The 14553-nt window shown below is 36.7% G+C and overlaps 1 protein-coding gene across 1 annotated transcript in view; it reads left to right on the top strand.

The window, feature by feature from the left end:
• Positions 1 to 14553, top strand: part of USH2A (usherin) — a 394411-nt gene that overhangs the window by 205407 nt on the left and 174451 nt on the right. The window contains exons 37-39 of the mRNA XM_042878308.1: positions 456 to 603; positions 9650 to 9801; positions 13045 to 13207. Coding sequence (XP_042734242.1) covers positions 456 to 603; positions 9650 to 9801; positions 13045 to 13207 — 463 coding nt within the window. The remainder of the gene's footprint in view (positions 1 to 455; positions 604 to 9649; positions 9802 to 13044; positions 13208 to 14553) is intronic.

Genomic DNA, 14553 nt, shown 5'->3' with positions numbered 1-14553 from the left:
GTTTTTTCTGAATGACTATTCAGTGAGACAATTCTTTAGGTGCATTACAAGGTGGTTAGCATATACTGTCTGAAAGTTGTGACAATTCTTTATTCAATTCCTGAACAATTTTATCCTATAAATGATAGATACTGTACTGCAGTATTCTTTAACTGTTTCTGCAAAAGCGTTTGAAATCTAATTGTGATTATGATTTTCAGTCAAATGCAAAATGCTGGAAATCAAATATTAGTATAAGGTTCTATCAATATTGCAGTTAAGAACTGAGTATCATTAGTAGCTTCTTTTGTTAAGATAAGAGTTAGCTAAATTTAAGATAAGACTTTTATGAAAAACACAGGTTTACTAAGTTCAGATATGTAAAAACTATAAAACTAGAAATAATTCACTGCTAGGTTCAAAAACTGTTGGTATTACATTGAAATATGTTTATTTGTTGTGATTAATATTTTAAGGCTTGCACTGGAGGTGGATGCTCAATAAGCGAAGCTAGCACAGCTGTAACAGATGAGAGTACGCCAGAAGGTGTTCCTGCTCCAAAAGCCCAGTCATATTCATCTGACTCCTTTAACATCTCATGGGCTAAGCCTGAGTATCCGAATGGTAAGTGAACTCTTTTAGCCTCAAGTTAAAAAGATGATTAGTAAAGGTAAATTAATATTCTAAATGGCAGCTTATATGTGGTGCTTAATTTTTAATGATCATTTTAGCACATAAAATACCTGAGATAGTATCATTGTCTGCAGCTAGGAGATTGTGGTTTTCAGCCTACTGTATGGTTTCAGTAGCTCAAAAGTGCTCCCTTTTGATGGTTCTTGTGTACTGCATCTCATTGTTTAATGTTTTCCAAGACAACTGAGCTGAGGACAGGCCACTCTTGGAGAATATCCATCTCGGGTGTTCCTTCTACCCTCAAATAAAACGTCAATTTCTATTTCATTAATAGATAAATAATAAGCATTACATTATTGTTCTGTGTAATTATCTTGGAAATGTGCATTTGCTTGGCTATGGAAGCTAAATAATACATTTTCTTTTGTTTAGAAATGTTTTCCAATGGGAATTATCTACATGTAACACTTTTGGATAAATTCAACACTTCTGATGTTAATACCATATATCCTTGAATTTCACCTTGGTTTTATTATTACTTATATGATAGATTATATCAGAACAGAGAAAGCTATGCAGAAATCACTGAATTTAAGCAACATACTTTTTTTTTTTTTTCTCATTGGGTATCATACTCAATATAAAATAAGAATTATAATTCTTATTTTAGTTAATTCTTAGATAATTCTTATATAATTCTATGATTATAATTCTTATTTTAGTTTTATATGAATTTCATTTTTCCCCTGCAAGTCTGCCTGGTTTAAAGTGTGGGAGAACAGACACATATATAATTTCAATACAAAGCACTTGAAACACTTTCCAAAAAATTAGTGATTGTAAGGCTGCATACTTATAGCATTCTGTAAGATATTATGTTACTTTTAAAAGGAATTAAGGGTATGTCATTCGCTGCTAAATACATTATTTGATAATTTAATGTTCTTTGTATTGGTGTCGCATTGTAAGATTTTCCCTCCTAAACCCTTAGAAACCTTCAAACCCTGTTACTGAAATCCCAGTGCACGTGGCAAAGACTTACTGGGAAGAAAGGAGAGAAAGGAAAAAAGAAAGAGGGAAGGAGCGGGGTGAAAAATGTGAGCTAGAAAGCAAGATATCCAAACATGTGGCTTAGTGGACAAAATATGAACTATTTCCAATTAAACTGAGATTTAAAAAAAAAAAAAAAACATTTAACTGATCGTGTTAGGGCCTCATTGCGTTATCCTCGCCTTGTGAGGGGAAAAAAAATCTAAATTGCTTAGAGGGTGCTTTAACTAGCTAAATACGTATATAACTGTGTGCACAAATGCATATGACTATGTTAATGTATCTACAAAACAGGATAAAGACTGTAGTTGGACAAATAAAGTTCCACAAACTTCTTTTAAAAGAGCTGCAAATTGGGAATATGTGACCAAACTTACATGCTGGAAACAATACTTGCCACCAGAGGGGTCTGGACAGACTTGGGAGGTGGGAACATCATGTGAACCTCATGAAGTTCAACAAGGCCAAGTACAAGGTCCTACAACTGGGTTGGGGCAATCTCAAGCACAAATACAGGCTGGGCAATGAGGGATTGAGGTCAGCCTTGAGGAGAAGGACATGAGGTTGCTGGTGGATGAGATGCAGGGCATGAGCACTTAAATCCCAGAAAGCCACCTATGTCCTGGGCTACATCAAAAGCAGCTTGTTCAGCAGAGTGATGGAAGTGATTGTGTCCCTCTGCTCTGCTCTCATGAGATGACACCTGCGGTGCTGTGTTCAGCTTAAGTTAGTGTCATGGTTTTATGATTTCTGTTATTGGTGTTCCACATCATAACATCATGTAAAGCACAGCGAATTAAAGAGTTAATACTCGAGTTCTGTGGACTGACAGCTTTCCATCTTTCTCAGAAGAGAAGCATTACATACCCCAGAGGACTTTGCGTTCAGAGGGGAAGATAAGACCCACAACTCACAGGATCTCTCTCTCTCCCAGAATGTTAGTGGGTTAGAAGGGACCTCGAGGATCCTGAATCTCCAACCCCCCTGCTACAGGCAGGGCCACCAACCTCCACATTTTAATACTAGACCAGGCTGTCCAGGGCCCCATTCAACCAAGCTTTGAACATCTCCAGGGATGGGGCAGTGTGTGTGTGTGCGTGCGCTCCCCAGCCATTTCGCCTTCAATTCGGAGTAAGGCCTTTTATTTTGGATACTCTCTCTATCATTTTATTTGATTTATTAACCTTCATTCCAATTATATTATCATAGAATCATAGAATCACTAAGGTTGGAAAAGACCTAAAAGATCACCCAGTCCAACCGTTCACCTATTCCCAATAGCTCCTACTAAACCATGTCCCTCAACACAACATCCAGTCTTTCCTTGAACACCCCCAGGGTCGGTGATTCCACCACCTCCCTGGGCAGTCCATTCCAGTGCCTGACCACCCTTTCTGAAAAGTAATACTTCCTCATGTCCAGCCTGAATCTCCCCTGCCGTAGCTTGAAACCATTCCCCCTGGTCCTATCACTAATGACACGAGAGAAGAGGCCGACCCCCAGCTCACTACAACCTCCCTTCAGGAAGTTATAGAGAGCAATAAGGTCTCCCCTGAGCCTCCTCTTCTCCAGGCTGAACATTCCCAGCTCCTTCAGCCTCTCCTCATATGGCCTGTGTTCCAGACCCCTCACCAGCTTTGTTGCCCTTCTTTGAACACGTTCCAGGGCCTCAATATCTTTCTTGCAGTGAGGGGCCCAAAACTGGACACAGTACTCCAGGTGCGGCCTCACTAGTGCTGAATATAGGGGAACAATCACCTCTCTGCTCCTGCTTGCAACACTGTTTCTGATGCAAGCCAGGATGCCATTGGCCTTCTTGGCCACCTGGGCACACTGTCGGCTCATGTTCAGCCGAGCATCAATCAATACCCCCAGGTCCATTTCCTCTACGCAGTCCTCCAGCCACACCGCCCCAAGCCTGTAGCGTCGCCTGGGGTTGTTGTGGCCGAAGTGCAGGACCCGGCATTTGGCCTTGTTGAACTCATCCCATTGGCTCCAGCCCAGCTCTCCAGCCTGTCCAGATCCCTCTGTAGGGCCTCGCTACCCCCAGGCAGATCCACACTTCCAGCCAATTTGGTGTCATCTGCGAATTTACTGAGGGTGCACTCGATGCCCTCATCGAGGTCATCAATAAAGATATTGAAGAGGACAGGCCCCAGCACCGACCCCTGGGGAACACCACTCACGACCGGTCGCCAGCTGGATTTAACTCCATTCACCACCACTCTCTGTGCCCGGCCCTCCAGCCAGCTCCTTACCCAGCCAAGAGTGTACCCATCCAAGCCTCTGGCTGCCAGCTTCTGCAGGAGAATGCTGTGGGAGACAGTGTCAAAGGCTTTGCTGAAGTCTAGGTAGACCACATCAACAGCCTTTCCTTCATCCACCAGATGGGTCACTAGATCATAGAAGGAGATCAGGTTGGTCAAACCATTATATATTCTGTTATCTCATATGATAACTTCTGATATCATATTTAGTAAAATTAACTTTCCTCCTTGGATTGTTGCCACTGTCCTGTTTTTGTGCCCAGCTCCCATCTCCCTACCCTCCTCTTTCCTGGCCAGTGGGCCTGTGGGGCATGGACACAGATAAATCTAGATAACTTGACAGATTAGATACAAAGAAGAATCTCTGGGAGAGTGAGGAGGAACTAGAGCAGGTTGTCTGGAGAAGCTGTGAATGCACCATCTCTGGAGGTGTGTGTGGTGAGGTTAGATGGTGCTTTAGCCTAGTGGGAGGTTCCCAGACCATGTCAGAAGTTTGGAAGTCAACTCTAAGGGCTCTTTCTGCACAAACTATGATATGATTCTATAAACCTACGTGTTGTATGTTCTTGTTAGCACAATGTTTACTGCATATAGTTTGTCTCTCCTTTTAAATGTAATAAAAAGGTTGTTACAGAGTTTAAAAACAAAAACATAAGTTGTGAGAGTAGTTTTATAAAAGAAATTATTTTCTTCTGTACCCTGTAAAATTATTCTGTTAATTTCATATCTTCTTGTCATTTAAAGCTTGTGGAGTACTTTTCCCTTGGAACTGTTATTTTTTGGTGATGTATGGATAGCGTGTGTTAGACATTTTTCATTACATTTAGAATTGGTGGGAGGGATTTAAGTGCATTTGGCTTCTGTTGCTCTGCCTTGTGGAGAAAAGCTGCTTTTTCCACTTATGAGCTCTTTAGTACTTAAGTGTGGAAGAATTGCTGTCTTGTGAGAATTTGGCAGCCAGAAGGGCATTAGGGCCTTCACTGTTTCATCGTGGTATGCTTTCACTTACACAATGATCAGCAAGGGATATGTGAATGTACTCTCATTTTTCTTCTTTCTCCTCCTTACTCACCTTTTTTGGAACTTCAGAAAGTACATATAAGTGTGAACACATTTTACCATGCTCTTTTTTCTTCTTTTCCCCACTTCCCTGTTTGCATCACTCATTTCATTAAAAGGCTTTAAAAAAAAAGACAGTTTTAAGATTTTTTACCAAGCAACTGTTTGATCAGAAAGTTTCCATTGTGTAACCTTTTTTCCCACTTCCAGCATATCTTTTCAGCTGCCTACTGGTCACGTCATCCATAATTGCTGTCTGTCAGTATTTTAAAATTGAGTAGGTGGCTGAAAAATACTGTGGTTGAAAAAACAAAAATAAAAAAAAAATAAAAAAAAAAAAAAAAAAAAAAAAACCCTTAAATTTTGATACTTCAGCATGTTAGAGGTATATTCTTGTGGTTGGAGATTAATGGAGTTCTAATGTAGCCCCCTTCCACAGAAGCACCGAAACTGTTTCCCGCTCTTGGCTTAGTTGTTTGGTGAGTTTCAGTCTACTAAGTGTAAGTAGTGTTTCTTTAATTTCTTGATTTTTGTCTTGATTTCAGGTGGAAACCTCAGAATTGCAACACTTTGCACATCATAAATTGGCATTTCCCTGATAGACCTCAGGGGCCATCCTTTATCTCCCGTCTTCTCACACAGAAGTTACTGCATATTTCCATGAACGCAGAAAGCTAATTAGGTCTTGCTGATGTTGAGTAGATGTATAGTCTAACTGGGATTTGCACAGCATGGACTTTAGTATGTTCTTTTGGCATATATAGTGTGTAGCTGCCTGTTACTGAATGGGCAAAGTTAAGGGGGATTAATATGCCACCTTTGAGGCGACTTATGGAAAGCAGGATTACAGTTTACTTAGCTCCTTCACAAAAATGACACGATGAATAAAAGGTTGGCTTTGAGATTTACTGGGCTAAGGGTCCCAGTAATGTCAAAGAGTAATGTTGTCGGAATATGGACATTGAGTTTCTGGCCTTTATTTTTGTGAATTTAAGATCAATTTAAGTTTTGTTAAAAATCATTGTTTCATAGAAAAAACAGGGAGAAGTATACCTGATTCTTCTTTTAAAGTTGCTTCACATATGTAATTTGTGTATCAGATTTGAGGGGAAAAAAACATCGTTTGGAAGATGATATGCTGATGTACATATTTCTTTTTGTCTTATTCTCAAACCAAAAGAAAACAGTTGAGAGAGTATAGCCCTGAGATGTGTCACTTTACAGCAACACCCTGCAACACCCTTCTATCTCTATCATATACATGTTAAATATGTAGATAATGCAATGTAAAGAAAATAGCCCATTTTGTTCAGGAAAAGATTTGGAGAGACTTGTGTGATGACAAAAGGAATCAGATATTCTGTTGAGTATTCTTAATGACCTCAATAAAGAAGTCATGTTTTCTTCAGAACAGATTCATTATAGGCTTGCCATATAGTTTGAAGTCTGCTCTTTTGAAGTTTTTTTCACATAAAAAAGTGGCTTTGTCTCTTCTTACTAAGGAAAATTTTCTTAAGGTGGTCACTTCTCAAAAGCTTCACTTTACTTCTGTGTAGGTCAAAGATAAAATCAAATTTATCTTTCAGGGCCATGTGGAGTCGTATAGGAAATAACAAGGATAGTAATAAGTGATTTATGAAATTATTCAGTGAATTAATCCAGCACTAGTTGCTGTTGTGTTTGCAAAAGGCTACTTTCTTTCATAGTCAGTGAAACTGATGTAGATAAGATTTGACCTCTAGATTATAGTTTAGGAGGTACAATGGATACATGTGCAAGTGACTCCTAGTTACTATACAGTTTTTTTCAGAATGTAAGGCTAAATTATACTGTTGGGTTTCCTTTCAAAAGCGAAATGTACTTGTACCATGTTCAATAATTTTATCTTCAGTGGAACTAAGATTTAATCTAGCTACCTAGAATTAATAATTGCAAAGAACCTGCATAATTTCTTGTTCTCCATGTGCTCCTGAAGCCTTGCAGTCATGAAAATGTGCTCTTTGGTATTTCATGATTTGTGAGCTCTTGAGGAGCATCTAGCAAATCTTGGAAAGTAAGTAAACTCTGGTCTGGTTTTCACAGTGTGGTTTGTAAACATATATGAGTGAGATGGAGAGGTTATTTATCCCTAGCCAAAAACAATTATTTCCTGATCTAGAAAATGGCTTCACATCTGAAAGTTAAACTACTAGACTTTTGTTTTGAAATATAATTTTCTTTTTTTTTATTCTGTAGTTTTCTCCGTAGAAGTCATATAAAGCAGAGGCAGAACCAAAATCAACAGATAATGCATCCACTTAATAAAGATCATTGTTCTCTAACCATACTGGGAGGGCTAACAAGAGCCCACAGTGCTGACCCTCAGGCTGCTCCTCATAGCAGAGATGCTGCATAATGCTGTGATTGCCAGAACACTCTAAAATAACAGTTTAGTTAATTCATACTGAATTACAGTGGAGTTCTCATAGAGGTATATATGGCACCTGAATTAATATAAAATGAGTTCATTATGATTCATGCTGTTACCACAAATATAAAAGAAAATGATGATATGATTCGACTATGACTCTAAAGGATTTGCACTACTGGTATAAGTGTTAAAGTGCATCATTATTTTTTCCCCTCTAAAATACATCCTTAATGCTTGTGTTTACAATCAGAAATGCCTTCGCCAGTCTTTAAGTGCTTCCTTTCTGAGGTAAATATTAAAAAATCTATATTTGATGGTTTGTTTGTTTAATATAGGGCCAATGTCAGCCATTAATGTCCTTGCCTTACAAGGAACTGGACATGGAACAACAAGGGATATTAGCTTTAGGAAGCCTGTCAAATTTGGTAGGATTGATATTGTGTGATTTACCAGGTCTTCCTCCCACACATATATCTCTGATATCTGACTTGAGTTTAGCCTCTCAGTTTGGTAGAGTTGGAAAGACTTGAGGAATCTGTGAATCACTTTGCATACACAGTTCTGCAGTGATGCCTCCTATTTATTTCCATGGAAACTACAACAGATACACAGAGCACAACAGGACTATTTGATAGTGCAAATTCTCAGCTACAAAACGTGATTTTTTAATACAGTCACCAGTTAGCTGATTTGTGCAGATGAGCTGATTGAGACACTCTTAATTTTGTGATGTGGCAGCTGTGTGTGGCTGTCCTGAATGTGGCTTGTCTTTCTTGTTGGTGTCACTATTGTGGCAAAATACCACCCACCACCTCACTGTGCTCACATCCGCTATTTGGTCTACATAAGCATTCAGCAAGTATCAATGAATGTCAGCGGGTGCCATTTTTTCCTCGTGGAGGAATTCAACAACACACCTTTGCTCCATATACTCGTCCATGTCACATACTATTTTGTCAGAGTGCCTCTCTGCTGCCATCTGTCACACAGCAACAATACGTAAGGGATATTGGCGGTAAAGTTCAATTTCTACTGTCATACCACCAACATCCGCCTCTGCTGTCATGGGCCAATGTCATAAAATAGAACGCATTATTTTTGGAGCAAACCTTGTGTATTTTGTACAGTAACACTTGAAAGTCCATCTGAAAAAGCTGTGTTCTTTTATTAAACATTTATCCATTGAAGAGAGAGGAAATTAATCTCTCAATTTCAAGCAATCTTCCTGAGTGCAATTTCAAAAAAGACACAAACAAAAACAACAAAGCAAACAAAAAAATGTTTTAAAAGAAGGACAGGTTACCTAAGAGGTTGTTGCTTTGTTTTTTGGTTTTGTTTTTTCAATAAATAGATGTTTTCTCTATAGTTTTATTTTATTTCTCAAGCATATGTTGATGCCTCAAGAACTAGAACATTTACAAAAATTCAATGGGAGAAAAAGCAATTCTGGAGTATTTTGGCCAAAAGGACTTGCATATGCTCTGGAAGACTGAGTGTACAAAGCTATTGGGAAGACTCCAAGTCCAGTTTAAATCAACCAGAATTATGGATACTGAGCTTTTTAGAAAGATAGACCATAAACACTTATTTTTTTATTTGACCACCTTCAATTGGATTTCAGAAATCTATGGTAGCCTCATTCTCACCCACAATTAGTTTAAATGCAGAATTGTTAGATTTAAAAAAAAAAAAAAAAAAGGTATTTTTCAGATTCACACAAAGATACAAATATTGCTATAATTGAAAGTGTAATCAGGTTGCAGTGTAGCCAGCTATGGCCTTCTGCAGCCTAATGGAAATTTGGCTAATGCTAGTCTAAGTTGTCCATCATTTAAATAATTCTGTCGATAACTTTTTTTCTAGGTCTACAGATGTTCAGATGTGAGATGGTTTTATGTATCTTTCCAGTTCTTATTTCAATAGGTATATGCTGAATAATCTGTAAAAAGTGTTTGACTGTATTTTCCTGATTCCAGGGTGATGTTAACTGCTGTCTCCTATGGCTCATTTCTGTGTAATCTTTGGAAGACTGTCATTATTTCCAAAGAATGCAGTTCACTGGAGAGATTTTCAACAATTAAATATGTGAGAGTGTGTTTCTCCTGTTATATACACAGTAATGTTATATAATTGACTGCTTAGCTGTAAAAGATGTGAAATAGTACTACTACCTTCATGTCTGTAGCACTAAAGATTTTCTTATAAATTCTGTGGTTGTATAGATATTGAGTGCTATCACATTGTTTTATAGGTATTATTACCAGCTACGGATTGTATATGGATGGTGTTCTAATACAAAATTCATCACAGTTAAATTGTTATGCTTATGGACTTGCTCCTTGGAGTCTGCATTCCTTCAGAGTCCAGGCATGTACTGCAAAAGGTTGTGCTTTGGGTCCACTGGTGAGTACCTCAATTTGCATTCTGGGAGTGTAATAAATGTCAGATGGCAGTGAATATCAGAGTAAATGGTGATGATTCACTCTGGTCAGTACTAACCCATCTGGCAAAATGTGACATTTAAAAAAAATCCTCTTTAAGAGCTGTTGAAGATTTGATAGGTCATTGTTAGGCGGCATTCCAAAGTAGAACATAGGTACATCAATGAAAGGCAAAATTTGAGGCTGAAAACACACGTTATTGAAATGAAGTAGAGTTGATATATTTTAAAGGGGCAGATGTAAATTAGTCAGAATTGTAAGGACATAATATAAAGAAAGAGTTACTGTTCCAGTAATGAGCAAGTTTCTAACTGCCTGACTGAAAGAAATGAAGGTAATTCAAGAAGTGCAGAAGTCAGAAAAGGAAAATACAGTGATTTTAAAACGTCTTTTGAATGCAAGTCTGTGATCAAAATATTCCACTAGACTTACTTTAACAGTCTTGTACAGCATCCCCTTTCTTCAGGTTTTGCAAAGACAGGAACATTGAATATAATGTGTGCAAACAAAGCTTCTGAGGCTTTTTTCAATGTTATAGAAGGCTGAGCTGATAGATCCAGTACTGCTGTAACTTTTATTTTTGTTATAATTTGTTATTTACATTGATAATATTCTTCCTAAGAATGTTTTCTTTCAAATTCTTGTAACATCATCTATCTGCAAAAGACGACTAGACTTTATAACCATTAAGCATTTTATGGCTTGGATTACGTCAAAGGATATTTACTTTTAAAAGCTTGGATGGCTTTTTGCCAGTTTTTCTTTTATGTTTTTTACGACTTCATACCTACCTGAAAAGCAAAGCTTGTTCTAAGGTATTCAGTGTGCAGTATCCTAATCCATTGCAGCAGTGGTGATGTTTAAGACAGGTCATTGCCAAACTATGCACACAGATGAAATGTGTTTTTCATTACACCTATCCTATCAAATAGGCATTAAAAAAGAGAACAGAACACCAGAAGTTGGGGTTATTACGTTTAATTTAGTAGCCTTTTTTCATGTCTTCACTGAGGTCGACTCGGTATCGTGACACTTATACAACTCCCAGCAGAGGTCGCTGCAGCGGATACCCACCTCATGATCAGTACATAAACTGTTTTCCAAAGCCAGTGATCCATCTCTAATCACAGGAATTGAAGTACAATATCTTTATTTAGGGACACTGAAGTGCTGCCAGAAAGTTAAAGCACTTTGAATTTTTGAAAGATTTTTATATCAATTGCAGTCTAAATCCAACACACACACACACACACACACACACACACACACACAAAAAAAAAAAAAAATCCAAATGTTTCACCTCTTTCATTACTCTAAATAGTATGGGAAGCATCTTCCAGCCATAAGATGATACCCTTCCAGCTATTTTTGTTCCTGATCTTGTGTTTAATGTGCCCTAATCGATTGAAAAGATGCTATGTGACTATACTAAATCCTGGATTTTGCCTACTTGTGTTTCTGAAGGTGGCTCTGAAGATCTTAATCAGTTACAAGAGTGTTAGCAATTTTGCTATTTCAATAAGCTTCTTGTTTGGGTCAGATCAGTCTTTTGGTACTTTTTTATGCTTTGTCAGTGATCATGATTTATTTTTAAGTGAAATGCAAATCTATAACACATGAATTCTAAAACTGACAATTTTAATTTTTTACTAGTGAACCCAAAGTTTTACTTTTGTATCAATTCTATTTTTTTTATTTTACTGCCTAAATACCAGAAAAAAAAAAAAAAGAAAAAAAAAGTCTTATCTAGAAATAGAAGAAAGTACACATTTTCTGACAGATTCTTCAGGTGATCATATATATTGCTGATTTTAAAATGTGTTTGGTCTTGTAAATATTGGGTGCACTGAAAAGAAGCAATTCGTGTAACAGACACAACAGAGCTTTTGTAGCTCTTCAAGTGAACTTCAGTTTGTAGTAAACTCCATCATGTACTCTTTCGGGAATATCCTTTTCAGTAGTCAAAATAGTTGGTCTTCCTTTCTCTAAGTTTCTGATGTGGAGAGTTTAGAGTACCAGCATGAAGTGTCACAGCCTTGCAGGGTGTTATTGTGGCTTAGAAAGTACAGTTTAGTCAAATTCTTACATAAGGGCGGTTTTCACTGAAAAATCCAAATAATTAATCTGGCATTTATGCAATAAATACGTTTTATTTATGCTGGGAAGCATTTATCTAAAAGCATGTACGTTATCTTGTTGATTTTTCTGCGACTTCTCATCTGTTTCAAGTATAATCTTGTGGTAATTTAGAGTGTATGACTGTAGGAGCATGTATGTAGAGGTACTTGCACATCAAACGTTTAGCCAGAAACTTAGAAGCAATTGGCTTTCCAAATTTTGTTTGAAAAAGTAAAATATTAATATTTCAAGGGCAGTGAAAGTGTGCTATACTTTGTTATTATGATGATAGAGTAGGTGTGGCAGATTAAAAATAGCATTTATTAGCAATCCTATGAACTTGCAGCTGAGATGCACTTAGAAAGGTGTGAAACCATCTTATACTTTAGAAAATGCCAAATCATTTGTTGCCATAAATAAGGCAATTATTTTGCTTCATAGCATTGAATGCTTACTGCAAGATGTGATACATAAATACTAAATTGTGATGATTTTGAATGACTATTTATCTATCTGAAGAAAAGCTTTCATACTCATTACATTTTCCATGTTATCATTTTATTTTTTTCTTGTTAGAACTATATCTATTTAATGCTACAAGATAAGTTTGTTAGTTGAAATAGAAGTTAATTCAGACTGCAACCAGTATTCAACACAGCATATTTTTCCTCTATCATATATTTACATTAATTTGCTACATCATTTAAATATATGTGCCTTACAGCTGTCTTTTAAAATTCAGAAATTGAAAAATGTATTGTCTTGTACTGTTGCTTTCTCTCCTAACACTAAGTTCATGCATCTGCATGAGGTTCTATGTATGTTTTTAAGATACGAATCTTTCATTCTTTTCCAGTATTTGTTTCTGTCCTTAAGGGTCTTCATGTAAAGTATGACAGTTGCTGGATAGCTTCAAGCAGATACAGATTAAATGAAAGTAAAATGTTTTTAAAAAAATCCGATGTGTGCAGCGCTAGTTTTATTGTGCTGTGTTTCATTTCTAAAATAACTTGAAGGTTTTCATTTTTCATTCCTTGTCTGTTTGTAAACTATGGCAGCAAACCTCTAGCTCATGGTTCTTTTGCAGGTGGAAGCTCGGACCATGGAAGCTCCGCCTGAGGGAGCAGTTGATGTATTTGCTACTGTTGATGGGTCCAAAGACGCTCAGTTAAAATGGCTCGCCCCAAATAAACCTCATGGACAATTGACCTACACAGTCTTTTTCACTGGCCTATTCTATGCTGATCAAGGTATTTCTTTTCCTTTATATTAAGTCTAAAGATAGAATTAATGTTGGTTTTTTATTTTTCCAAAACTTTCTTTAACACTAAATTTTACTGCTTTTTGCCACTCCATTGATTATTTTAGAAATTCCAATTTTACTCTTAAGAGCTACTACTTTGATTTATGATGCTTTACATTTGTACAAACACATACATTGGCAAATAAAGATAAGCTCTCTGCACTCATTTAGTCTCTAGATATACACATGGGGTCTTATCTCACCACCTTTACTCAGATAAGGAAGCTATACTCACAATTTAACTTGGTTTACCTACATAAGTGGGAGCTGTTCTTGAGAGTTGTACATAATATGGTTGATTGTGGGTGCATTTGAAATTTATGTAAGTGGCTGTACAGCCAGCTACCTTAAAGAGCATGCAGTGAAATCAGATACTTAAAAAGAAGAAAGGAAAAGAAGCCTAATTTTTTATTTCCATATAACAAGCAGATTAAATATGCAATACAAAACCCTTACAAAATGCTGTTTTTAAAATCTTATTGTATGATAGGCAGCTGTCTTGTTTGCATTGTTGTGCTTTTTTAATTAATATATTTTAAATCTAACTAAATTAATGTAGTTTTATGTGGAAATGCTACTAAATCAGTATTAGAGTAGACAGTGATGATACCCTTGTGCAAAGGATTATAGAAGACACTGAAAAATGTAAATGGATATTTTTGTCAAACACGTTACACAGACTGTGTGTTTTTCAGTTGATAATAAAATGCTGTGTCCTCTAATTATTATAGAAATGTAAAATACCTGGGCAGCGAGTAAAAACGAATGCTCACAAAATGTGAGCATTTAATATGTCAGTTTGAGCTATTAAGCATACTCTAAAGTGTAATAAATAATACAGTATTGTACCCAAATAATGTTTATGAATTATGCCTAACAATGTTGTCATTAATTTTTAGAGCTTATTAAATAGCATGATTGACATCAGGCAACTATAAAAATGTTTCCTTATAATACAAAATCATGGTTGAAAATAATGTTTGGATGACATTTAATCCTTCTATGTACTGTACGCAAATTTAATCAGCATTGTAAACGCAGTATCAGATAGAGAATTGAATCACTGATGGCTTCGTAACTTGGTTTTTTTTAGTGCTCAGGATGAGAATGATTTGATGTTTTCAGTATCAGTGGTAAAGTGAACATACAAATTGTAATTGCCATCCTCTGCCTAGTAGTATATAAATGAACTTGTTTTTGTGCTGTTTGGAGAAATGCATTCATTGAAGAGTTTAAGTGTGGTAGGCAGTCTCAACTGACCTCTCACAAATGCTGCTGTGTCCCTCTTTTATG

The sequence above is a fragment of the Lagopus leucura genome, unplaced genomic scaffold (genome assembly GCF_019238085.1).
Source record: "Lagopus leucura isolate 7727_CA_CO unplaced genomic scaffold, USGS_WTPT01 Super-Scaffold_73, whole genome shotgun sequence".
Classification (NCBI taxonomy): Eukaryota; Metazoa; Chordata; class Aves; order Galliformes; family Phasianidae; genus Lagopus; species Lagopus leucura.
This window is presented reverse-complemented; position numbering and strand designations above follow the sequence as displayed.